The 27,487-nt window shown below is 43.6% G+C and overlaps 1 protein-coding gene across 4 annotated transcripts in view; it reads left to right on the forward strand.

Annotated features, from left to right (window-relative positions):
- Positions 1–2,653: 2,653 nt before the first annotated feature.
- TMA16 (translation machinery associated 16 homolog) overlaps positions 2,654–27,487 on the forward strand; it is a 142,356-nt gene continuing 117,522 nt past the window's right edge. For 3 of the 4 annotated variants that reach the window (XM_034770657.1, XM_034770659.1, XM_034770658.1), the window contains exons 1-4: positions 2,695–2,837; positions 8,923–9,035; positions 23,842–23,879; positions 25,053–25,137. In XM_034770657.1, coding sequence (XP_034626548.1) covers positions 2,835–2,837; positions 8,923–9,035; positions 23,842–23,879; positions 25,053–25,137 — 239 coding nt within the window. In that variant the 5' untranslated portion in view covers positions 2,695–2,834. Of the gene's footprint in view, positions 2,838–8,922; positions 9,036–23,841; positions 23,880–25,052; positions 25,138–27,487 lie in introns of all 4 variants that reach the window. The other variant, XM_034770660.1, reaches the window with a different exon arrangement.

A 27,487-nucleotide genomic window follows, 5' to 3' on the forward strand; every position in this document is an offset into this window, starting at 1 on the left:
TAGATTTTTTTCAAATAGTTGCACTGCCCATGACTGAACCGTTAAGTTAATCAAACTAATCATGAGAAACCCATTTTTTAAATTGTTAATAATCATGTTCTGTTACAAATAAATGTTTAGATGTTTACAGCACTTACTGGATGATCCTTCACCAGATTCTGTGTCCGGGGTAACGGCTGGGGAGGGTTGGTAGGGGATCTCTGTAAGGGTGATGAAGAGATCCTGGCTGTCGGGGAAATCAGCGTTGTGAGCGCTGTCGACTGCCTCGTCCTCATCATCTCCTTCCTCATCTTCCCCGTCCGCTAACATGTCCGAGGATCCGGCCGTGGACACTATCCCATCCTCAGAGTCCACAGTCAGTGGTGGGGTAGTGGTGGCGGCCGCACCGAGGATGGAATGCAGTGCCTCGTAGAAACGGGATGTCTGGGGATGGGATCCGGAGCGTCCGTTTGCCTCTTTGGTCTTCTGGTAGCCTTGCCTCAGCTCCTTGATTTTCACGCGGCACTGCGTTACATCCCGGCTGTATCCTCTCTCTGCCATGTCTTTAGAGATCTTCTCATAGATCTTTGCATTCCGTCTTTTGGATCGCAGCTCGGAAAGCACGGACTCATCGCCCCACACAGCGATGAGATCCAAGACTTCCCGATCAGTCCATGCTGGGGCCCTCTTTCTATTCTGAGATTGCACTGCCATCAGTGCTGGAGAGCTCTGCATCGTTGCCAGTGCTGCTGAGCTCGCCACGATGTCCAGACAGGAAATGAGATTCAAACTGGCCAGACAGGAAAAGGAATTCAAATTCAAATTTTCCCGGGGCTTTTCCTGTGTGGCAGTTCAGAACATCCGAGCTCTTACTGCTGTCCAGAGCGTCAACAGAGTGGTGCACTGTGGGATAGCTCCTGGAGCTATTAGCGTCGATTTCCATCCACACCTAGCCTAATTCGACATGGCCATGTCGAATTTAGCGCTACTCCCCTCGTCGGGGAGGAGTACAGAAGTCGAATTAAAGAGACCTCTATGTCGAACTAAATACCTTCGCGGTGTGGACGGGTGCAGGGTTAATTCGATGTAACGGCGCTAACTTCGACATAAACGCCTAGTGTAGACCAGGCCTAAGGGTGCTGGGGATGGTTCTGCACCCCTGGCTTGAAGTGGTTTCCATCACCCATAGGAGTTTACGATTCAATGGCTCTCAGCACCCCCACTATAAAAATTGTTCAAGCACCCCTGGTAATACTTAGCAGTCATGTATCTCTCCCCAGCAGTATGTTTTGGGTGCCGAGGGCAGAGAGGTAAATCATTGTGGGGCAGAGGGCGAGACTAGGGAAAAACCTGGTTGGTGGCTCCTACCCTGCGCTGGGCTCAGTTGCTCATCATGGCTGGGCGGGGGAGGACAGGACTTACTCTTCCCCTGAAGAGCATCTGGGACCGGGTCAGACCCACCCCCAGCTTTCTTTTCCAGCTGTAGGAAGCTCTGCAAGCTCCCCTCCCTCCACCCCTTCCTGCACCCATCACTCCTCAGCTGCAGGGTAAAGGATCTCTGTACAGGGAGATGCTCCCCCATCTGCCCAACCCCCATGCATTCAGACCCAGACCGTCCTACCAAGTCTTATCCCCCCTCACACTCAGAACCCCCCCCCCCATGAGCCCCACTCCCCCTGGACCACCCCAATGAGCCACCCCAACCAGCTGAACCTGGATCCCCATTCCAATGAGCCCCATTCCCCCAGCATGTTGATCTCCCCTCCCCGCCCCCCCCCCCAGACCATCCTGCCAAGCTCGCTATCCCTCCACCCAACCCCATTGCTGAGCCCCAACCATCTTCATCTGGATTCTCCTGCAGAGTCCAATTAATGTTTCACCCAGAAACCCCCATCTAGATCCCCCTGCACCTGGATCCTCCACTGATCCACCTGCAGCCAGATTGCCCCACACAGAACCCTCTCAACCCACAGCTGGATCCCCCCACACTGAGCCTCTCCATACTTGTATCCTGATTTGCTGAGCCTGTCTGTCCACACCTGGTGCACCTGACATGGAGGGGCAGGGCCCTGGGGTGTCTGGGGGCAGGCCCGGTCCTTGCGCTGTCAGGGTTGGGTGCAACCTCACTGCTGAGTCTGTGTTCCGGGGGAGAGAGAAGCTGCACAGTGATCTCCCATCTCTGTGAGGCAGTAGCCTCTGCTCCCCACTGCCATACTAGAGCCTCCACATTTATTTGATAAACACAATTTTAAAATATTGTGCACGGAATTTTTATTTGTTTGGTGCAGAATGCCTTCAGGAGTAAAGCACTGAGAACTGCTGACTTCCTAGGTCTGTGTGCTAGTGTTAAGGACACACATACTTTCTATCATTATTATTGTATTGTCAACTGCTGCTCCTTTTGGGGGATCAGTCAAGTGATACTAGTTTCCCATAACGTCCTTCGTAAAACTTGGTTTCGTTGTGAGATTTTTCTCGGAAAACTGCTGCTCGCGGGGTGGGAGCTCGCCCACACCCGCGCACGTGGCTGTAGCTTGCTTTTTCCTCCAGTCGGGGTTTGGGGTAGCCCGCGGCTAGCAGTCAGCGGGCGGGGCGGGCCTACCACCCGCTGGGGAGACACGCACCCGGCACGGTCAGGAGGGCAAGCCGCAGCCTGGACCGGGACATAGCGCCGGGCCAGTGACGGAATCACCGAGCGCAGGCGGAACGAGACGCTCGGGAGCGGGGCACTGAGCCGGGCTCTTTTCACTACGGACCAGACATCCGGTTCGGGTTTTTGCAGCGGTGCCCGGCGCACCGCACGAGTCGCCGTTGCCTGCCTGTGCCGCTCGCTCGGTGGACGCGTGGGACTCGCCATGGTGAGTGCGGGGGAAGGGGGGGTGTTGCCTGTTGCGCTGCCTGTTCGAGACACGAGCACCCGCCCCGGAGGACACCACGGTCCGTGGCGCTCGTCGCCGCGAGACACGGAGCGAGGGGCCGGGCCGGGCCAGGGGGCTGGTCCCTGCGGGGAAGCAGCAGGTGCGGAGCCACGTGTACAAACATCGAAGCCCAACACGTCCGCGCTCGCCGCAGGAACCCCGGTGCCTCGCCGCGTGTCCGGGGAGTGAGCGAGCGAGGAACCTACCCGGGGGCCCCTCTGCCTATTTCTAAAACCGACTGGAGACAGGGAGGAGCCGTGGGGCTGCTTTGGCAGGGCCACTGCCCGGCTGCAGGCAGGTTACATGGGAACGGGGGCGTTGGAGTGTCTGGAAAGGTCGTTCGTTGTCTCTGTGTTTCAGGGTCTTCCACCTCGTGCCTACGACAATCTACTTTTCCGTATAGTTATTCTGTGCTTTTAAATCATTCAAGCATGATAACTCCGCAAAGAATTAACTAAGGGATCCTGCCGCTCCCCTGCGGCCAGATAGTCCTTCGTTACTTGCTATTCGCTCCACCTGCCTTACCCGGCACACCCACTCTTAACCTTGCCTACTGAAATTTGCAAACATATATACAAAGACCAAAAATAACAAGTAACCAGGAGATCATAACATTCATATTATTTTCAATTGAGTCTCTTCCAGTGTATTAAAATACCAAAATATAGAATTGTGTTGGTCAATATGAAGAGTATAGATGAGATTTTCAAAGTCAGATGGGGGAGTTGGACATATAATCCCTATTGGTTTCTAATAGAAATTAAATATCCGAATTGCTTAGATAGATTTGGGAGTCTATTGCTACACAATATAATTAAAAGTACAAATTTGCAAAGTCTGTGTTTAATATATGAAGCTGTGCAATCCACACATTTCGTAACAGATAATTCATTCCAGCTGTATTCATAAAAAATATTCTTTTACCTCAACATACCACAGTATAAGAGAACTAATAAATTTGTAGCATAACTTGGTATACCCTGGGACTATATTCTTTTCAAAATCGTTACTCCTTTAATAATTAAAAATATATATGCAACAGTATTTCTATTACAGAAAAAGGAGTAAAGTTTAGGTGTAAGTCTTACTTTCTAGTCTGCTGATTTTTTTTTTTTTTTTCCTACATGCCTAATGTAAGCAGTCCAAATGGTTTAAGTCATAGAATCATAGGATTGGAAGGGACCTCGAGAGGCCATCTAGTCCAGTCTCCTGTACTCATGGCAGGACCAAGGAATTGTCTAGATCAGTGGTTCCCAAACTTGTTCCGCTGCTTGTGCAGGGAAAGNTTAAGTCATAGAATCATAGGATTGGAAGGGACCTCGAGAGGCCATCTAGTCCAGTCTCCTGTACTCATGGCAGGACCAAGCATTATCTAGACTAGTGGTTCCCAAACTTATTCCGCCGCTTGTGCAGGGAAAGCCCCTGGCGGGCCGGGCCGGTTTGTGTACCTGCCCCGTCTGCAGGTTCGGCCGATTGCGGCTCCCAGTTGTCGCGGTTCGCTGCTCCAGGCCAATGGGAGCTGCTGGAAGAGGCACGGGCCGAGGGAGGTACTGGCCGCCGCTTCCAGCAGCTCCCATTGGCCTGGAGCAGCGAACCACGGCCACTGGGAGTCGCAATTGGCCGAACCTGCGGACGCGGCAGGTACACAAACCGGCCCGGCCCGCCAGGGGCTTCCCTGCACAAGCAGCGGAACAAGTTTGGGAACCACTGATCTAGACAATTCCTGACAGGTGTTTGTCTAACCTGCTCTTAAAAATATCCAATGATGGAGATTCCAAGCCTCCCTAGACACTTTATTCCAGTGCTTAACCACCCTGATGGGAAGTTTTTCCTAATGTTCAAACTAAACCTCCCTTGTTGCAATTTAAGCCCATTGCTTCTTGTCCTGTCCTCAGAGGTTAAGAAAAATTTTTTTTTCTTCCTTCTCCTTGTAACAGCCTTTTACATACACCTCTACCCCAATATAACGCTGTCCTCGGGAGCCAAAAAATCTTACCGCGTTATAGGTGAAACCGTGTTCTATCGAACTTGCTTTGGTCCGCCGGAGTGCGCAGCTCACCCCCCCCCCCCCCGGGAGCACTGCTTTACCACGTTATATTCAAATTCATATTATATTGGGTCACGCTATATCGGGGTAGAGGTGTACTTGAAAACACTTATCATCTCCCCTCTCAATCATCTGTTTTCCAGACTAAACAAACCCATTTTTTTCAATCTTCCCTCATAGGTCACGTTTTCTAGACCTTTAATCATTTTTGTCATTCTTCTCTGGACACTCTCCAATTTTTCCACATCTTTCCTAAAATGTGGCACCCCGAACTGAACACAGTACTCCAGTTGAGTCCTAATCAGTGGGGAGTAGAGTGGAAGAATTACTTCTTGTCTTGCTTACAACACTCCTGTTAATACATCCCAAAATGATGTTCGCTTTTTTTGCAACAGTGTTACACTGTTGACTCATGTTTAGCTTGTGGTCCACTGTGACCTCCAGATCCCTTTTCATAGTACTCCTTCCTAGGCAGTCATTTCCCATTTTGTGTGTGTGCAACTGATTGTTCCTTAAATGGAGTACTTTGCATTTGTCCTTATTGAATTTCATCCTATTGACTTCAGACCATTTCTCCAGTTTGTCCAGATCATTTTAAATTTTAATCCTATCCTCCAGAGCACTTGCCCTCCTAGCTTGTAAGTGTACTCTCTATGCCATTATCTAAATAACTGATGAAGATATTGAACAGAACTGGATCCTGGACTGATCCCTGCGGGACCCCACTCATTACACCCTTACAGCATGACTGTGAACCACTGATAACTACACTCTGGGAATGGGTTTCTAACCAGTTTTGCACCCACCTTATAGTAGCTCCATCTAGGTTGCATTTCCCTAGTTTTGTTTATGAGAAGGTCATGCGAGACAGTATCAAAAGCTTTACTAAAGTCAAGATAATAATCTACTTTGTTTATATGCTTATGGGGAATTCCTCTAAAATAGGTGTTCTAGCTTTCAAGGCCAGATATTCAAAATAGCCTCAACGCCTGCCCCCAAAATTGTACCTTCAGTTTGGCATGTGCAAATTTAGCAGGTGTATTTGATTTTCCTACTGTAAGTGTAGGGACTAGGAAAACTAGTGTAATAAAATTCTACGTTGTCATATTTAATGGTGTCCACTGACACACATTCCAATTTGCAGACTTTGCTTTCTCCACTTAAAAAACATTAGTACTTTTTAATTCTAGCTGTGAATAAAATCTTTTGTTGTACCACAGAGTGTACTTTAAAAACTCTTCCAGACATTCGTTGCAGGTTCTTTAACCAGGCCATTTTTTAAGCTGTTCTATCATCAGAAAAGGCAATTTGAAACTTGTTGCAGAAGTTGGAATAGGATCAGTGCTCTGTTAAATGCTCAGGTAGTTAATCGGTTCTTTCCTTTTCTATGTCAAGTCAACAGGACAGAAAATCATTCTGTTCTAGAGACTATAAACAAACAAAAGTTAAATGAACATAACAAACTTGATTGCAGCCAAAGGTCTTCCCTATATGTAGAAGACACATACCACCAAACCGAGAGAATGAAAAACTAACAGGTAGTAGTAAATATAATGTTAACTGGTTCTGAATCAATCATTTCAAGCACTATCTACAGGGAGTTGTCTGGATAAATTAGTTGTCAAGATAACTATATATAAAAGTGTTTGAAAGTTTTAAATTTGTACTCTCTGTGGTGTTGATCAATGTACAGCAACTGAAATGTATCTGTCTTTTTGGACTCTTTTGGCTCAAGTTTTGAGCAAGTAGTTGGCTCGTATGTGTGTTGCTGTTTCACAGTTATATTTCAGTGTGTTTCTGAACTGGATGGGCAAATGAGTATGATTGTTAGCAATGACTTGACTAGAGCAATTATCTATGTTTTTCTAGACTTCCCACCACTATTCTGTCTAGAAACTCCAATCCTAAACTGAAAAACTTCTGTTCCAGTCTTGTGGGTAGGAGGCTGTGTCAAATTATATCACATTTTTGTGATGTGGACTAGAATAAGGCTATCAAACTGCAATTATATTTCAAAGCCAGAAAATCTTTGTGTTCAACCAGATTTTGATAATAGATATGAAAATGAGTTCAGCACCATGGGTTCTGGTCAACTCTTGGTTTTAAACATTTAATTTCTCCTATGTTTTATCCTCTTGGCCCTTATCCAGCACAGTGACTTAGGACAGAAGCATGCAAGTGTGTAGTTGATCACCAGATGCTAATGTCACTTGTGTGGTAGCAGAGGGTGTTGAAGCCCTCAACTAGATTTGTTTCCTTTGGAATGCATATAAAACAGTTCATTAGTACAGATTCTGCCCGGTCCACATTGTGATGCCCCCAACAACGGAAACTACAGAGCTTCCTATTTGTTTGTTTTTCTGTAATGTTACAAAACAATGTTCATGTTATGGTGTGTTTTTAAGTTCTCTGTATATACGTAACTAAATAGAATACAATATTACTTGCTCTTTGGCCAGAAGGAGTAAGTTATTTTGGCACAGTGGTGTGCGTAAGATTCAAGAGGAAAATTCCTTGCTGCTTATGGCATGATATTTTCTTTTTTATATACCTGCCTTGTTCATGTTGCTGTTGCTTCCAGTTTGGCATGTAATTGGGCTGAAGTCACATGAGCAACAATAGTTGGTTATTAATACCTTCTTTAAATTAGTGAAGCTTCAGGGTGTCTTCTCAAGAAGTGCTAGAGGAAGCAGTCTATGCAAATTTAAATCATCACATTAATAAACTTGTGAACACTAGTGCAGGATCACTACTTTATGACCAAGCTTACTCTTGTTTGTTTTCTTCCCTATGTATTCCTCAATGTCGCACTCCTTAGTAGTCTTTCCATTAATTTTGGGGCAACCTTCAAACTTCATAACAAATAAATAAATAAATAAAAATGATGGGAACTACTGGGAAAAAAACAAGCCACAACTGAAACCTGAGTCTGGTTTGTATTAGGTAGATGTTTACCGCTGTATTCCTATCTGTATCTTCTTGAAGTTTCTTGTTTCAGATTCAGAACTGAGAAATGGAGTGGTGTGGGGATGAGGCTTGCGATGCATTCCTTTTTAAAAAGAGCCCCTTCCTGTAACCTGAATGTTTGCTTAAGATGTTTTTCTTTAGAACATATACAAATGCACTTGAATCACTGACATTGCAGAAAGCTATAACTTTATCTCTATTTGTAAAAGTCCTTTAGTGCAGAAATGACCATTGGATTTCTTTCAGAGTAGCAGCCGTGTTAGTCTGTATCCGCAAAAAGAACAGGAGTACTTTATGTTGCCCACGAAAGCTTATGCTCAAATAAATTTGTTAGTCTCTAAGGTGCCACAAGTACTCCTGTTTTTCATTGGATTTCTGTTGCTCCACGAAGATGGAGCATTGTATTTTGGGACATGTAGTCTCTGTGGGTGGCAGCTGCAATCTGGTTCTTTCTGTGCAGATTAGATGGGTTCCTGACAAGGGTTTAAACGGAGCTGTCAGTTGGGAAAAGTTTAAATAAGAGTATATTGGAAATTGCATCCTTGTTAGGAGAGGTAATTTAAAGTTTCCTCACCACTGAGCTCTTTAAGAAGGAAGGTATTTTCTGTTAATAGAAGAGTAGCAGCCTGTAACAAATTTTATATCTTTTTTTTAGTTTAGAGTTGGTGTGTGTTATAACTGCATGCTTTGCTTCAGCCTTCAGAGTTTGTATGTCTGATTTTCATATTGCATGTGCTATGTTGGAATCTGAACTCAGGAGTCTGCATTTTATTATTCTTAGTAACACAAGGAGTGACATGAATATAACTTACACTAGTCCACCTAAACCCACTGTATGAATTTTGGACCTTCTGAGGTGTTAATGCATGCTCTTTCTTGAGTGAATCTCTTTGATAAGGTGCTGCTGGCTTCCCTTTGAGCAGTCTTTTACTCTGGTTGCAGTAGCTTATGAGACACTTCGTGAAGAGAACTGAAGTGTCTCATTTTATTCCTTGTTATGTTTCATTTCAGCCAAAAGTACCAAAGGGCAGAGGAGGAGGGCAAGAGAAAAAAGTCATCCATCCTTACAGCAGAAAGGCTGCTCAGCTTACGAGAGAAGCACACAAACAGGAAAAAAAGGAAAGGTGAGTTAATTTGTACAGATGTTATTCAGTGTGGGGAAAAGGGAGAATAATTCTGGGTTTTTAAAAGTATTATTTTGAGTCTGAATTTCAGGAAAGCAGGGAACACGAAATTTGGAACCTTTTTTAGTAAGTGGGTAAAACTAGGAGTAATTAATAATATGCATTGAAAACAAAGATAATTAGGCTGAATATCAGGTATTATTTCCTAATAGTGAGACTGTTTGTAGAATAACATTTTTTGGAAACTGATAGAAGCTTCAGCACAAGAATAATGTAAAATTAAATTAGACAACCTGATTTATTAGAAAGTCAAGGTACCGAATTATAGGAATGTAGGATTGGAGGGGACCTGAAGAGGTCATCTAGTCAATGCCCTTGCACAGAGACAGGATTAAGTAATCAGGATTAAGTAAAATGTAAGATCATTGCATAAAACTTGAACCTAATGCTAAATTCTACCAGATGATTTTCAGAATTTTTACTTACACTATCAATCTATTTACCAAAGTACTTTTTAAAACGATTCTGATTAACATGTGACTGGTAATTGACCTTTTCACCTGGTTTGAATCTACTGCAAGTTGACATTGACAATAAGTTTGGTTTGAATTCTGTTTCTTGGTACAAGTGTCCAGATGACAGAAAACCCCAAGATAGCTGGCATATTTTGTAGCCTTACCAAAGGAGGGAAAGACTGAATGAGAATAGAGCCTGAATAACTCATCTCTAGAGGTGGTCCCTGCATCTTTTTTCCTGCTTTTTTATGGGATCTGCCTGCCTTCTCCCAACCCCCCTTCTGTGGGGCTAGCAAAGACCACTGTGTTGAGAGGGCTAGAGTTTGCCTAGTGCCAGCAGGGTAGAACATTTGGTGAAGAGTTCTGATTGTGTCTACTGCTGGAGCTCCTTTATGTCATGGTAATCTGATCTTCAGGCAGGACAGCCTCTCTCTTCTGGGAACAAATCTTCTCCTCAAACTGAGAACTCTTTTTTTAGGGCTGCTTAGTGCTTTAAAGGTCTGCTTGTTGGCATTTTAAATGTCAGTATATATAATTAGAACTGCTTTGGGAGATTCTCTGCTATTGCATGTTTCATCTATTAAATGCATGGTTAGAGATGACCAGGACAATCAGGGTGGATAAAAATCAATGACTTTTTAAAAAAAAAAATACAAAAAAATCCGATTTTATTTATTTAAATTAGATTTTTTTGATAAAATGCTTTTTGAGGAAAAAACCTACCTAAAGATATCTTTGAGCTATAATGTATCTTAATTAAAACTATCTCATAATGGGATAAGGATTATTAATGCTATAGTATAAGATAATATATTCATGTAATGTTTAAGAAAAGTTTTGTAAATGAGTTCCAATAGTTCATGGATTAGGGACCCAGTTTTATGGGATTCCAGAGGCTTCTGTATAGATTATTTAGGTTAATCTTTCTATCTACCCAATGGGACTCAGTGCTAACTAAGTCTAGAAGATACCAGTAGAGAAGCTTAGTTTTGCAGTTCTCAAACTGTTGATTTGTATCTCCAGAGATAACATGCTTGTTAACAGCAAAAATGTTTTTAAATAAATAAATATATAGAGGTGAGAAATAGGACCTCAACCCTATTGTCCCTCTGCAAATTTCTGTACACAGAGTCAATCCCTTAACTCTCTCTAAAAGTGCAAAGTTTCAAAAAGTTCAATGAATAGAAGATTGTTGGGGGCGGAATAGATCTGGACAAGGAGAAGAAGTCTGGGGATAAATGTGAGAAGGGAGGGACAGGCAATAGAAACAAAAGTGAAACTGTTTGAGCAGCATATTTCAGAGTGTAGCCTTCATTGATTTGAGATCTACCATACCATTCTCTCACTAGAAGGGAAAACATAATGGCAACAGGCCGTAAAAGAGATCCAGTTTGGGTCTCATCTATCACTGAGTTGTGAAAAATATTTATTAAGGCTATAACAACCAACAATAATTTACTTTTATGTAGAGATCTATGATTAAATCGAGTCTTCCTGACTCATGATTTACATCATGATTTAAATCAAATCTACCCTGAGGACAGTTAATCTGGCTTTTCACAAACTACTATATTTAAATGTTATTAGGGTTATGGGACAATAGTAATCAACCAGGAAAATTAAACTTCAATGTAAAAAAATGTGGATTCACCACTGCAGTGCCTCCTGGCAGCTCTCTCCCAGTCTGGTGCCCCAACAGCCACACTGCTCCTGCAGTTGTCCACCTCTTTCCATGACTCCGCCCTTCAGGCAGGTCACAATTTAACTCCACCTCTTCCAGGGTATTAGAGTTCAAAAGACAAAGGAATATTACAAACTCAAAACCAGGTTAATCTGAGAAGCCTTTGACAGGACCATACCCCACCCTGCCCAGGATTTGTCTTGATGCAACCAGTCCTTTTAATTAGTCTTTCTGGGCTGGTTGTCCCATCTGCTTGGAGGTTCATCCATGCAGGAAGCTCTCTGAGGCTACATCTACACTACCGGGGGGAGTCAATTTAAGATACGCAAATTCAGCTACGTGAATAGCGTAGCTGAATTCGACGTATTGCAGCCGACTACCCCGTTGTGAGGACGGTGGCAAAATCGACTTCTGCGGCTTTTTGTCGGCGGCGCTTACTACCACCTCTGCTGGTGGAGTCAGAGCGCCGATTCGGGGATCGATTGTGGGACGCGATAAATCGATCCCCGAGAGGTCAATTTCTACCCGCCGATTCAGGCGGGTAGTATAGACCTAGCCTGACTCTTGCTTGAAACCAGGCTTCCCTTACCAAGAGGAGTAGAGCTCCGCTCTCTTTCCTTGTCAACCCCAAACTGAACTGGGCCACCTCCTTTTAATTCCCCTCTCCTCTCCTGACATCAGGTATAGTGGTGCAGGGCCAATTGGGACTACAGACCCTTATCAATCCCTTCCTTGCCAGTGTGGGGCCTGATGGTAATAACTAGAGTAACAATAACCAGAGTAAGACTACACACCACACTTGGGTTTAATTTGGTTTTGTTTCCAGAGTATTTGCCTTAAGTGTTACTGAAACCACACTTCTTGTGGAACCATGTGCAGAGGTAAGGTTTTATGGCTGAGTTAAGGATATTTGTGGAATTCTGACTATGAATTTCCTCACTTTCCAATATTTGCGTTTAAGAATTACGGTGTTCTAACCATGATTTGAATTAATGGGTATATGTGTAGGTTAGGTGTTTTTTAAACTAATTAGGAACAAGACATTTGAAATACATAATAGTGTTCTATTGTGCACGTTTAAATGAAACTCCCACTTCAGTAAAATACCACTTTTTAAACATAGCTTTTTTGCGGTTTATTTAACTCTCTCTCCTGAATTTGTGCTGCTGTCTTCTACCTGTGCTTCTGTTGTCTGCTTCTTCCTTTCTTGTTCATGGCGGTCAGCTCTCCTCAGCCTAGTACTTCTTGTTTTTCCCCCTGTAGCAGTGAGTGCCATAACCCTGCATACAGTATGGACTAGTCTACATTAGAAGCGCTACCTCGGCACAGCTGCAGTGCGTCTGATGAGGACATGCTTTGCCATTGGGAGAGAGCTCTCCTGTCAGTATAACCACTGAACCTGCACGAGAGGCGGTAGCTATATCAGTGGGAGAAGCTCTCCCACTGACACCGCACTATCCACACTGGCACTTAGGTCGGTGTAACTTACATTGCTCCGGGTGCTCTGAGTGACAGAAGTTATGCTGTTATAAGTGGTAGTGTGTAAAAGCTCTATGTGTAGAGAGAACAGATGTGAAATGAGAAGTGGCTGAAATCCTAGAGACTGGAGCACATGGATCTTCATAGCTGTCTTAGCATTTTTAAATAGATAAAATATATGTTCCACACTTTTGAAAATTTGTCAAGTATCTTTTTCTAGGGCTTAATTAGTGTTTATGTAAAACCAAATGCCCAATTAATAATACCGGTTTGGAAATGGAAATCTTCAAATAGAGGTGCTGGTGCAGTGTATGCAGATGCAATTAAAATCATACTTGTCTCTTATCCTTCCAACCAAGGATTTTATTGTGCTTTGCAAACATCAATTAAGTATGCAGTGGAGAAAGTGACAAATATTAGAAAAATAAAAATGCTGTTGAATGACAGTGAGTGAACTGTAAGTAATGGACAAGACTGCCACTGCCATCAGTATCCGATTGAGACTGCATTATGATCTTCGACCTGCTTTTCCCAGTCTAAGGCTTGCCTCCAGAGGAAAATTATCCTGGTTTAAATTAAGGTGTGAATTTAAACTGATTATACCAGTATAATCTGGTATAGACGCTCTGATTTGGTATGAGTGCTCCTTCTTTCCGTTTTGCTGATGTTGCTTGGAAACAGGTTTAAACTAAACCAAGAGAAGACACTTTTATACTGGGAATAGATGGGGAGTATAGTATATTACCAGTAAACCTTGATCCTGTCAACAAAGCCTTAGGCAGCTGTTAAAGGTTGCATGTGCATATCTGTGCTGCACCTGATAGGAAACACTGCCAAGTATGTCAGAATGCAGGAGGCAACCCAGCTTTTGTAAACCAGTAATTTATCTGCCTGACACCTTTTAATATTGCAATAATGAGAGGTCATTGTAGCCCTCCAAGCACAGGAACACCTTCTATAGCTAGCAGAGGAAGATGTAGTAATAGAGTGACCTAACTAGACTGTAACATAATTCAACAAACCAGACAACAGTATTTGCCGAGGCTTGTTCCCAAGGCAACAAACATTGGTAAGTATTATCTGGCTGATGTGCAGAAGTGACTACAGTGCATAAAATGTCTTAGAGAAGTTTATGAAATGCTTCTGTCTCCTGATACTAGTGAGTGCTGATTCTCCCGAACTGCATAAAGTGTCTTCTTTGATCCTCTCTGTATTATAGTGCAGGCAGAATGCCTTTGAATCTCAATTCTGTATTGATGGACCCTTTTATTGTGAGTGAGTCCTCCAGGCAGTGAGACATGGAACCAGAATAATGCTAGAAGTCTGGTTCTCAACCTCTACAGAGGACTGTACCCTTTTCAGGAATCTGATTTGTCTTGCGTACCCCAACTTTCTCCTCCCTTAAAAACTACTAGCTTACAAAATCAGACATAAAAGTACAAAAGTATCACAGCACACTATCACTGAAAAATTGCTTACTTTCCCATGTTTACTATATAATTATAAAATAAATCGATTGGACTATAAATATTGTACTTACATTTCAGTATATAGAGCAGTATAAACAAGTCATTGTCTCTTTGAAATTTTAGTTTGTACTGACTTTGCTAGTGTTTTTATGTAGCCTGTTGTAAACTAGGCAAATATCTAGATGAGTTAATATCTAGATGAGTCTCCCTGGAAGACCTCTGAATACCCTCAGGGTATATGAAGAATTTGGTATGACTTTAGGAGCAAAGTTTAGTCTGCAGAGTATGACACTGGGTCCCCTATTGAAGTGGTAACTATATAGGTTGGCTTTATCTTCATGGACATATAGTTCTGTGTCACAAAGAATGTGTGGCTGACATGCTTTGAAAAGGAAAAGGGATTTATTGCTATCTTCATTGTCTCCTGTACTAGAAATAATCATCATTTTGTTCTGCTGTCAGATAGAATTTCATGGTTCAGGTAATTTGTCAGAGAGAGGAACTTCACAGCTGAAGTTTGCAAAATTTAGATAGGCCTGTTGTGAGCGGCATTGACTTTCAGGCAATCTTCGCGACCACATAATACTTGATGCAGTACATTGTTTATGGTGTCTTCAGTAGGGCTGGCCCAAACTTGTGATTTTCAGTTTGGGAGATTTTTTTTTTTATTTATTTGGGTTAATTCTGCATTGGAACAAAACTGAATTTGTCAAAATTTCTCAGTAAATTTCTTGATTCCCAGCTGCTGTGGAGCTAGGAACCAAGTCCTGGTTCAAGCTGGGGTTCCCTAGGCTTTGAGACTCAGCTCCAAAGTGGGAGACTGGAAGCCCTGGCATGGCGGAGCTGTCCCAGAGCTCCAGCTGGAGCCAGGGCTCTCAGGTCTTTTAGGTTTCCTGCTCTGCAGCAGAGAGCCTGGCATAGCTGGGAGCCTTGGCTCCCTGCTGTGGATGGAGGAGCCTAGACAGTCCCAAGAGTCCCAATGTCATCTGGGGCTCTTGGGGCTGTCTTGGGACTTGCCTTTGAGTGAGGAGTCAAGCCAGCACTGAGAGTCCCAGCATCTGGATGGGGTTAAGGGGGCTGGGAAGCTGCCTGCAGTAGCATATGTAGTGAGTGCGTAGCAGACCCCAGAGACCTGGCTCTAGCTGAGAGTCTAGGGACTGGGAGGCTGCCTGCCTCAGAGCAGGGAGCCTAACAGACTCTAGTCCAGCCAGGGCGCCAGTGGAAACCTGCCTGTTTCAAGAAAACATTTCGGTCTATCAAACTGGCATTTTCTGATGAAACTAAGTTTTGTTGGAAATTTTCCAACAAGCTCTTGCCTTGAGTGGTCTTGTTAGCATAGTGGACACAATGGAAGAATATTAAGATCTACAAGTGCTGTTTGAGTACTCACAGAGTAGAAGATAATTTCATAGATTGTGGTTAATTATAAGATGGGTACTTGCACCCAAGAAAAGGGGGGGGGGAAGGGGAACAGCTTTAAATACATTGTCAGGATTCCAGCAAAGGCAGTCAGGGCCAAGGGTGAGAGATGCGGCAAACCTGAGGCTGAAGTAGCCACAGAGCTCATAGGTTCAGGCCAGGGTCAATACCAAGGGTCAGAGTCTGAGTCAGGTTTCAGGGTCCAAGTCAGGAGGTGAAGTCCAAATCAAGCCAGGAATTCAAGAGTAGGAACAGTTGTGTCAGCTACAGAAGACCCACACTGTTACCTGGACACTTCCTGGAACGCCCCCTTGGTTTATATAGGGCAGGGTGCCAATTGGGAGTCATGGACTGCTGTCCCTCAAACCCTTGAGGTAGAACATCCCATGGCCTATATCCACAGTGGGTCGTAGAAATTGGAGTGCAAGTAGGTTACAGCTGCTGCTGGATGGCAGCCTGGAGATGTCAGCCTGGAGATGTCAGGCCTGGGTTGTAGAGCCTTGGGGCCTTACATTCACTATTAATTAGCTATGAGTGCACGTGCACAAAATTAGAGAAATTTTAGGTAGCTTTATTCATAAGCAACCTCGAATACTTGTTTCAAGATTTGAGGAAAAGAAGACTAGTTTTATTAAGTAGCTATGTGTGTGTATTACAGACACCTTCCTGACTCCATTCTGTTTTATATAGGTACTCGCTTTGTCAGTTTCCCAGTCCTGTCATGTTTCAATCTTCCATTGACTAGAGGCTAACTTTACACACAATGCAAAAACTACAAAGCAGTTGCCTCATTCTCATTAGGAGCAAAGGGTGATGGAGTCTTTTTAATACAAGGCTGATAGGAAAGTTGGTTTCAGAGAATCTGCCAAATTCTACAATGATCTGACCCACTTCCACGTATGTGCTCTCTCTCACACAGATGTCGGCTTCCTCCTTGCCCCTGGGGTGCTCAATCACTGCCCCAGCCCCACCCCTTCCCCCAAACTCCCGCCCTGACTCTTTCTGCCCCGTTCCGCTCCTCCCCATCCCCCAGCACCTCCTACATGCCACGAAACAGCTGATCACAGCGGGCAAGAAGCGCTGGGAGGGAGGGGGAGGAGTTGATCAGTGGAGATGCCGGGGGGCGGGAGGTGCTGCGGTGGGGAAGGAGCTGGCTGCCGGTGGGTGCTAAGCACCCACTAATTTTTTTCCATGGGTGCTCCAGCCCTCGTGAGCCACATGCAGCTCTTTTACCGTTAAAGTGTAGCTCTCGGAGACCCCCATCTCTGCCCCCCCGCCCCATTCTGCACCTACCAGACTAGGGGAGGAGGGGGTTCAGGATCTCTGCCTTGCAGTGGGGTAGTGGCTTCTGCCCAGTGGGGAGGGGAGTGCTTTTGGGCTTCAGCCCCACAGGATGAACCTGACGGGGCTCTGGGCTTCAGTAGGAGTGGGGCTGAAGCCCCGAGTCCCGGCAGACGCCTCCCGTGGGGTTGAAGCCTCAAGCACAAGCAGGTGATTCCTGGCTCTCAAACTTCTGAAGATTGTCGTATGCAGGTCTGAGGGTCAGTAAATTTGGCCACCCCTGCTATAGAGAAACAGATCATATTGGAACATCCCTTTAAACTTGTATCAGTAGTTATGTATGAAGTGTAGCCTCCAGTAGTTATAAAAATATATCTCGTCTTGTTGGCCTATAGTAGTGGTTCTCAGCCTATTTACCGTTGTGGGCTGCATATGCAGCTCTCTGTGTTACATGGGGCACATCCACACAATATATATACTACCTGTACATCTACCCAAAAAAAAAAAAAAGGTTTAGTATTTAGCAATACGATTCAAACTGATATAGTACCTTTAATTTCAACACTGGCAAATATCTACCAAGAGCATTTTAAATGAGCAAAATAAGTGAAAACGTTAACTATTAAAATTAATTAATTTGGGTGTCATAGCATGGTGTATTGCCACCCTCAATTCTAAACTGCTGCTGGCGGCATGGCTGGGCTGAGCACCCGGAGCCTGCCTGCAAAGCTCGGGAGCCCTGCCTTGTGTGGCGTGCCCCCAAGACAGGGACTGTACCTCATGCACCCAGCCCTCCCCAGGGACTGTCCCCTCGGCATTCAGACCCTCCCCCCCCCCAACACTGGGCTGGAACACGTGCCTGCCCTGCAGAGACATGGTGCCATGTCCAGGGCAGGACTGGCCCCCCTCTTCCCCAGGGACTGCCACCTCCAGCATCCAGTTCCCCACCCAGGTGTGGCCCCCCCATGCACCCAGCCCCCCACCTAGGGCCTACCCCTCAGCAACTGCCCTCAGAACCCAGTCCCCCTAATGACTGTTCCCCAGCACTCAACCCACTCATCCGGGGACTTTGCCTTGGTCTCTAATCCCCCCCATTCAGGGACTGCCACCAGACCTCGCCACCTAGAGTCTGTCCCCCATGCACTGGCTGTGACCCAGCCCCATGCACTCCCTCCTCACTCCCCAGCCCCCTGCACCTTCCTTCCTGTGGCCTTAGGTCTCTGGTTTTCAAACTGCAGTACTGGGTCATGTAATGTAAGGCACTGGGTCACGATGGCTCTGGTCAGCACCGCCGACCGGGCCGTTAAAAGTCCCGTTGGCAGTGCTGCCAGGCTAAGGCAGGCTAGTTCCTACCTGTTCTGACACCGCGCTCCGCCCCAGAAGTGGCCAGCAGCAGGTCTGGCTCCTGGGATGGGGGACGGGACAACCAGAGCTCTTCATTCTGCCCCTGACCTGAGCACTGGTTCTGCACTCCCATTGGCCGGGAACTGGCCAACAGGAGCTGCAGGGGGGGTGCCTGCGGTCAAGAGCTGTGCGGAGCCGCTTGTGTGCCTCTGCTTAGGAGCTGGACCTGCTGCTGCCGCTTTCAGGGCACAGCGCGATCCGCGGTGCCAGGACAGGCAGGAAGCCTGCCTTAGCACCGCCACTGACCGAGAGCCACCTGAGGTAAGCCCACTCCCCAATCCCCTGCATCAGCCCTGAGCCCTCCCCAAACCCCTCATCCCTGGCCCCACCCCAGAGCCTGCACCCCCAGCTCAGAGCCCTGACCCCCTCCCACACCCTAACCCCCAGCCCTGAGCCTCCCAAACCCAGAGCCCCCTTCTGTACCCCAAACCCCTCATTCCTGGCCCCACCCTGCAGTCTTCACCCCAACCCTCTGTCCCAGCCATGAGCTCCTCCCACAGCCCAAACCCGTCATCCCCAGCTCCACTGGGTCACGGGCATCAACAATTTTCTTCAACTGGGTTGAAAACCACTGCCCTAGGCCTCGACACCCTCTCCCCATGCCAGCTGGTCTTCTACCTTGGCAGTACGGAGGTCAGCTCTGCAGCCTGCCTGCTGCTGCAATCCTAGTGCCGGGAGCCTGCTCCAGCTGGGATCACTGGACCTGCAATCCTGTGTGGTGGGGCAGCACTGAGCACCCTGGCTTCCTGCCAATGGTGCTGTGCCCAGTCTTGCTGGGGTGGGGGGAGCTGACGTCACTAGGCCCAATCCTACACTGACTCATTTTTGCACCACCACCCGAGCTCTGCGTCTGGGACAGGGGCCCCCGCCCCCACTTGTCCCCAGTTACAGTCCTGATGATGTCACTTGGTCCACAAGTTGAGAACCACTGGCCTATAGTGCTTCTGGTAGTCAAATTTAACAAAGTTTTCTTGTTCTAAGTAAGGATACAGTGTTTGTAGCTCATATATTGTAAAGCATTTAAGGGGTTTGTGGTATGTTGCATGCTTCCATTGCAGATATGCTAGTCTAATATATCTCATGCTGAAAAGCTTTAAAACTGTACTACTTGATTTGACATGAAATGACCCTTTAGAAGCAGCCTTAAACCCTTGCCTTTTAGAAGTGATTTTGTTTTTTCCCTAGCATGTCTTGCATCTTAATCTATCTTGAGCTCATGAAGGTGGTGTTAGCAGCAGGACAGCTTTAACGTTTACTCTTGCTTACAGATTCGATCTCTGGAATGGTAGAATATTAACTGTTTTCAGTTTATATAAGCAAAAGTGAAGATGTCGAAAGCCAAATGTAAAAAAAGAATGAGGATTTTAATTTTTATGGAGAGCTTTTCATATGGAAGGATCTTAAAGTGCTTTGCAAATGTAGTTGCTGGATCAACTTATGAAAAATGGGTGTGGGTAGAGGAGGGAACAGCAACTGTTTAACAGCCTGAAACAGGAAGAGAAGGAAAATGTATTCACTCACCTGTAATTTTTAAAGTAGGATCAAAGAACCCAGCTTGACCTTTGGAGCCAGGGATGGAATTATTAGGAGAGAAAAAAAAAACCTCTTAATTTAGATACTGAGGAAACTTGACATGGAATCTGAGACACAAACATAGAACTTGCAGAGTAGAACCAAAGTTTAGTCTCAATTTTCAGAGTAGAATCTCAGTTTCATCTCTTAGCCATCCACCATATGCAGTCTTGTCTTTTTGTTCTGAGTTTGTACAGCACTTAGCACAATGGGGTCCTGGTCCATGTCTAGGGCTTGTAGGTACTATAATAGTACAAATTAATAATAATATTGGGTAGATACCCATATTGCAAACAAACAAAAGCCACCACCTTTACCGCCGCTTTTCAATCTCCCCCCTCGCAGGGTCCCAATGCCCAAGCTGCAACCTGAGACCGAATGTCTACACTGCAGTCCAAGCCCCATGAATCCAAGTCAGCTGACGCATGCCAGCGTAGTGTAGACATAACTGCAGTGTAGACATACCTTAAGACACGAGGATGTGGAGTGGCTGACTTGTGCATTTTTATCAGACTGCAGCCTGTTGTGATGGGCAACTGTTTCTCATTCCCACAAGTGCTCACTTGTGAAGTTCCACATGGCCCAATCCTGCATCCAAAAATGGTGGGCCAGTTTGAGAAAGCTGCTAGTTTTGTGGATAAAAGCACCTTTTTTGTCACTGCAACAACTTCCAGAAGCCCTAATATTCACTGGAAGAAGCCCTAATATTCCTGGAAGAATTCCTTGTGTTAAGCTCTTGACTAGAACATACTGCTTTAATTTCTAGGAGTCCCCTCATCCCTCCCCCTATTAGTGATTCCACAAAATGACAGTGATCCTCTCAGGAGTTTAATATTTTTTCATTTGGGATCTACATGGCTTTAACCTCCACCCACTCCAATCTCTTCTTGCAGAGTACAGTGCCAATCCTGTAAATAACGTGTGTTCTATGTTAACTTTTTTCATGAAAATCTGTTAACGTGAAGTGTTTCCATAAATGTGCGCACACAAATATTGCCTGTGTGCATTCAAGCACTCACCCCCGCCCCTCATCCCTGGAAAAAAGAAACAACAACAAATTTTAGTGGTTTTTGGATAGTAACCTACTATGAACTAATACATACCTCATATGCAGCATTTACAGGCAGGGTGAAACTATATAGCTTACACTTTTAGTTAGGTTGCTTGTCTGTCTGACGTCCCAATCTTCTCCATGGCAACACTCTGTAGACATGCACTATTGTCTGTGTGTGTTGTCATGTAAGGTATGGCAAACACTGAAAATGACTAAATAAACTGCAAAGCTTCTGATATAACTACTATAACAATAATGGGCTGACTTGTATTATTAAAAATATTAGAAACAACTATTTTGTTTTGTAAAAACTGTATCATCTGCCCATGCTATTTCCTTTGTCATCTTTTTTCATGCTGTTACCTATTTATGGAATGAGATTGCTTTTTCTGTGCTCTCCTCCTTCAAAATCCTCTCCCTTTGCTTTGCTTTGCCTTGCCTCTCACCATGTGCTTCCAATTCTGTGCACTGCACTCCTTCCCTCTTTTCGTACATCAGTCTCTATTTCAAACCTTTAGGTACAACTCACGTTTTAATATTAAATCCTTTGTATTGTCTGTGCTCATCATATTCCAGATTTGTCTAATTTAAAGTCTGCTCATTCTGCAAATCCTACATTCAGATGAATTCCTTTGACTTAATTGTTATTTAAGCATTTTAATCTTTTAGCTAGCGTTTATAAACTTGCTCTTACTTGTAAAATGTTTAAAGAAATAAAAATAACTTCAACTCCCTCTATCCTCTACTAAACTAATTTATTTAGATTTAGACTCTACTGCACAAAAAAGAGTGTCCATCCCAGGTAGAGGGTGCCCTAGACCAGGGGTCTCAAAGTCCCGGCCTGCGGGCCACCTGCGACCTGAGAACCTCCCCATTGCGGCCCGCGGAGGAGAGATGCATGCAGCCATGCCGCCAGCAATGTCTGCTGCAGGTGCCGCCCCCTACAGCTCCCATTGGCTGGGGGAGAGGGACAGAGATACCATCACTAGTTGCCGGGCAGAGTCAGCCATGGAGGCAGCATCATTAGTTGCCAGACACAGGCAGCCATGGAGGCAGCGTCACTTTTTTCCACAATGAATATAAACAAGTCAAAATGCCGAACTCAACTATCTGATGCACACCTTGCTGCAATCCTGAAGGTTTCAACTGCTTAGCCACCGAGGCCAAACATCAACAAACTGACAGAACTGAAGCATTGTCAGGTGTCTGGCAAACACTAAAAACTCTCTGGCAGGCAAAGAATTGTATAAAGTTGTATGATAGTTTTATTATTTTTAAGAAATTCAAAATAAAAAATACAATATAAACTTTCTTTTCTGAACATCATCTTCAGTGACATTATTGGCCCACTAGTAGGATTTGAGGACTGTCACTGGCTCTAAGGTAAATGGAGTTTGAGACCCCTGCCCTAGACATTTTGGGCAGATCCTCAGCTGGTGTTAATTCTCACTCGCACCACTGAAGTCAGTATCACTATAAGTTTATACCAGCTGAGGATCTGCTCCTTTATTTTGTATATTTTAATCACTTTCTCTCATATAACCTTTGCAGAGTCTCCATCAAGACTGTAATACAAGAGTAATACTGTTTTTTAAAGAGTTAATAAAGCTTTAACATTGCCATGTTAATCTGCCATTACACCTCTACCCCGATATAACACGAATTCAGATATATTGCGGTAAAGCAGTGCTCTGGGGGGAGCGGGACTGCGCACTTGGCGGATCAAAGCAAGTTTGATATAACGTGGTTTCACCTATAACGTGGTAAGATTTTTTTGGCTCCCGAGGACAGCGTTATATTGGGGTAGAGGTGTATTGTATTAAATTAAATTAATGGAGATATCCTATCTCCTAGAACTGGAAGGGACCTTGAAAGGTCATCGAGTCCAGCCCCCTGCCTTCACTAGCAGAACCAAGTACTGATTTTGCCCCGATCTCTAAGTGGCCCCCTCAAGGATTGAACTCTCAACCCTGGGTTTAGCAGGCCAATGCTCAAACCACTGAGCTATGCGTCCCCCCATTATGCAGGTCTGTCGCATCTTACACACATTTAACATGCGCGATTTCAGCTTTACGCGGTTGGCAAAAAAAAAAGAGAAAAATAACCATTTTAGTACTGTACCTGTAGTGCAGGCGATTCCGCCCGCCATTGAACTCAATGTAATTTTGACTATACGCGGTTTTTGCTTTACGCGCTAACCGCGGAACGGGACCCCCGCGTAAGATGAGACAGACCTGTAATGTTTTTTTCAGTGCCCAAGTAAAAAATAATTAGAACACTTCTGTATATTTTACCCTGGCTTGCTGGAAACAAAATTAGGACAAATGTGGGTCATTGCTGGAGATTGAACTGAACTCTCCAGTGGTAAAATCATGAATGTCTACTACTTGAGCAGCTCCTTCAGGTAGTAGCTCTAGGAGACTTGTATCTTCTGTAAACCAGCCACTAGAATGGGACATTTAACACGTACTGAACAACAGGTTACATATGCATCCTTCAGAATTGATGAGGTTTCAGTATATAACCCATAATTCAAAGAGAATGAGAAAGAAAAACTCTTTGGGAACAGATCAAGAAAATCTTAGTGTGAAAGCCATTGGCTGGCTTTGTGAAGATATCAAAACATTTATATCTACTTGTCACAATAAAATGTTTATATTGTAGGGTCCAATAAATATCAAGGGGTCTTTTTACTCTGCCTTCCCCTCCCTTCCACCATTACTTTAAACAACGCAATAGCGAAATGTTAGAATTAGTTTACTAAAATCTGAATTAACTGTTGCCCTGGAGCTTTCACATAAAGAAAATCAGAAGTTGTGATGTTGGTAGGTTTTAGAAGTGGAATTGTGCTACAACATATTTTCACCCAGTTTTTCCAATGACTTTTCTCTTGGGAAATGATTGACTAATGTGTGCACTTTCTGTCTTTTAGGTTGAAGAATGAAAAAGCCTTGCGTCTGAGTATTGTAGGTGAGTATCATAAGCTACTTGGTTGAAATCAAAATTAAGGTTTGTCCTATAATTTAGGTCTTACAGACTTTCTGGGAAAAGGAATTCTATCCAATTATTCTCTGTTTGGGGCAAGGACTGTCTTTATAAACTGTATAATTGTTGGAATATCATGGATGTTCTCACTTCAACCTGGCAACTGCAAGTGAAATCAGAGCTAAGAGGTGTATGGTATCTTTTGACTTCACTTCTTTGCAACATATGTGGACTTCATCACGTGGCTGACTGTAGCAGTAGGCAACTTGGCATACTACAGAACAAACCTCTGTTTCATTAATACCGCCAAGCCTTGTCAATCCATATTATTAGATGTAGCCTACTCCAAAATTTATACTTGCATCATCTCATGTAGATGTTTGTGAATGGACAGAGATGTCAGGCAGCAATTTGGAAGGCTGGTAAATTTGATCTAGTGTTTTAAAGAGTTTGATGTTTTACTTTACTTTACTCTTAAATTATGCAGATATGTTGATCAGGGAATGAAAAGGCCTCAGGCCAGTTTCTCATACTGCAACTCTAAGTTGCTAATTTTGACAATTTCTCCATTACATATTTGATTTGTCTTTATATTGATCCAATATGGTGATTCCGCCTCTCTCCCTTCCCTCTTTTCCCCCCCCCTCTCCCCCCCCCCCCCAATCATGTTGCAATAAAACATGATCTGAAAGTGATTTTTGGTACTTTTAAACATTTCTCAAGCAGTACTTAAAAAAACATTCTGTAACAATTTTAGGATGTTCATCTAATTCCTCTGCACTTTACTATCTGAAAAAAATATACTGTGTGTATTGATTGCTGAAGAATTGGGTTGTGTTTTTTAAAAAAAAAATATAACATTTTCTTCCTGATTTCCAGTACTTTGACTATTTATTTATTTATTTAGTAAAGGAGGATGGAAAATATCTGTAAATAACTTCTATCTTCTCTCCCAAATTAAAAATGACAACTGGATGAAACCTATTCTTTGTATTAATTTCATATCTAGACTGAGACCTTGTACTTGTACCATAGTGAGGCAAATTTTTATGACTGAATTTTAAACCCCTGAAAAATGGGATTTATTGCAGGAACATTGACAGGGTTTGTTCTGTGCTAGTGCTACTATAATAATTAACACACACTTTGTTCCTGTAGGAGAAAAATTGCAATGGTTTCAAAGTCACCTTGATCCCAGCAAAGCAGACTACACAAAGAAAGAAGCCTGTGAACTAATTGAAAAGTAAGAATGGGGTATACAATAATATAAAAGGCTCTTTTTTGTTGGAAATAAAATGGACTTACTGACTGGTAAAATTAGGATGAATTTTAAATATACTAAATATCTCCCTTTCATATTTATTATTAGAAATCTCATTGATTTATTAATAGTGAAGATATTATGCACTAGCATAAGTAGATCATAACTACTCTGGAACTACTGGATGAGATCAGCGTATAACCAGAGAGACTTTTATATTATATCTCTGCATATGTAGTGAAGGCAAACTCAAATTAAAATGGATACACCTATATATTTTCCAGTAATCACATGATCCACAATCAAAATGTTTATGTCCCCAGTGCATGAAGTGTTAGTCGCATTTCTTGGTGAAAGTGCAATCTACAGCTTCTACTTCACTTAGCCCCGCTTCTTAGCTTTGCCACATTCTGTTTTAGGAAGGCCAGCTGAGCAGCGCCAGAGCTGTTTCAAAAGTGGGGGACCTATATGGGCATTATATCATTACTATACATAAGATTACATGTACCAAAGGCTGCCCCCGTTGCCAATTTGTCAACTACGTCTCTTGATAGGTTATGCCTATCTCATGATGATAAATTCTTTTTACCGTCAGTATTTATGGCATATTTTGTATGCAGTTCAATGAAACCTGCATTATTGAGGAGCATCTCCAGTGCTGCTCTGGGGCAGATCCACCGCTGGTGTATGTTATAGGATCTACTGCCATCTTATGTTTTAAAGTCTTCGCAGTATAAATGATGGCATGAGACTTTAAAATATCCTCAATATATCCGGAGTACTTTTAGTTTGACTTTTTAGTGAAAGACCACTTATAGCAGGCAACATATGACTTTTTTTTTCTGGGTTGCAGAGCATTTACTTAAGGCAAGTTACACTAAGTAAAAAGACATTCACATTCAAAACACTACGTTAAAACAACATTATTATGGTCGTGAAGTCAAGCACTCAAAAATAAGGAAATGCTAGAATTACAATTGCTTGTGCAACCTTAATTTGGCTCCCTTGTGTATAACCATTATGATAGTCCTTAAGTACAGCCGTGGCTGGAGTGTGCTGGAGTATTGAGAGTCTTTGGACAATTTAGCTTCCAAACTCTTAACAAGTCTTTACTGAACATCTATAAACAGTGATTTTTTTTTTCCCCTCATATGCTTATATCTTAGACGGATTTGGCTGTTTGTTTCACAGAAATGCAAAAATAGGGCAACCCCCCTAAATTTCAAGTTCTTGCTCCAAAGCGTGGAGGCACTAGAGGAGCTCAGAGAAATGACAGTACAAATGTTTAACATAGGCAAAATAACACTTTTCTCTAATCTCATTCTCTGAAATGGCTAAACCATTTTAGCTGAAACATTCAAAAAAATTCTGCCTGAGGGAGACACCTGGCCTGAGAAATTTCTGCTCAAGTGATTGAAGTTTGGCAAAGTTATAAGCAACTGAAAACAGGGTCTTATAATGGGAAGTGTCAGGCAATCAAGGAAGAAGGCTGTACTTCTTCTGACCTGATTTAGAGGGGACGTGAAGGCAGCTATAAAAAATAAAATATAACAAATGGCAGAAAGGGAAAGTTGATAGTAATTAATATAAACCAGAAGTTAGGAATTATAGAAAATTGATAAGGGAAGCAAAGGGACACAAGGAGGAATCTGCTAAGCAGTTTTTTAAATATATTAGGAACAAAAAAATTCTGACAATGGTATTGGTCCATTACTAGATGGAAATGGTAGAATTATGAAGAATAATGCAGAAAAGGCAGAAGTGTTCAGTAAATATTTCTGTTCTGTAGTTGGGGGGGGGGAAACAGATGATATACTCTGATCAAATGCTGGTGATAATGTCTCTGGAAGATGTTAAACAAGCTCGTAAAATCAGACATTTTTAAATCAGCATGTCCAAATAACTTGCTTCCAAGAGTTTTAAAAGAGGTGGCTGAGAAGATTGCTGGACCATTAATGTTGCTTTTCAATAAGTCCTAGAGCAATGAGGAAGTTCCAGAAGACTGGAAGACCACTAAGGTTGTGCCAATTTTTAGAAAGGGTAAACAGCATGACCCGGCTAATTATTGGCCTGTCAGCCTGATGTCGATCCTTGGCAAGGCAATGGAGCAGCTGATACAGGACTCGACTAATAAAGAATTAAAGAAGAGTAATGTAATTAATTGAAATCAACATGGTTTATGGAAAATAGATCCTTTCAAACTAACTTGATTTTTTTTGATGAGGATACAAGTTTGGTTGATGAAAGTAATAGAGTTGACATAACATACTTAGACTTCTCTAAGTCGTTTGATCTGGTACCACGTGCCATTTTGATTAAAAAACTAGAACAA

Source organism: Trachemys scripta, chromosome 5, assembly GCF_013100865.1.
Source record: "Trachemys scripta elegans isolate TJP31775 chromosome 5, CAS_Tse_1.0, whole genome shotgun sequence".
Classification (NCBI taxonomy): Eukaryota; Metazoa; Chordata; order Testudines; family Emydidae; genus Trachemys; species Trachemys scripta.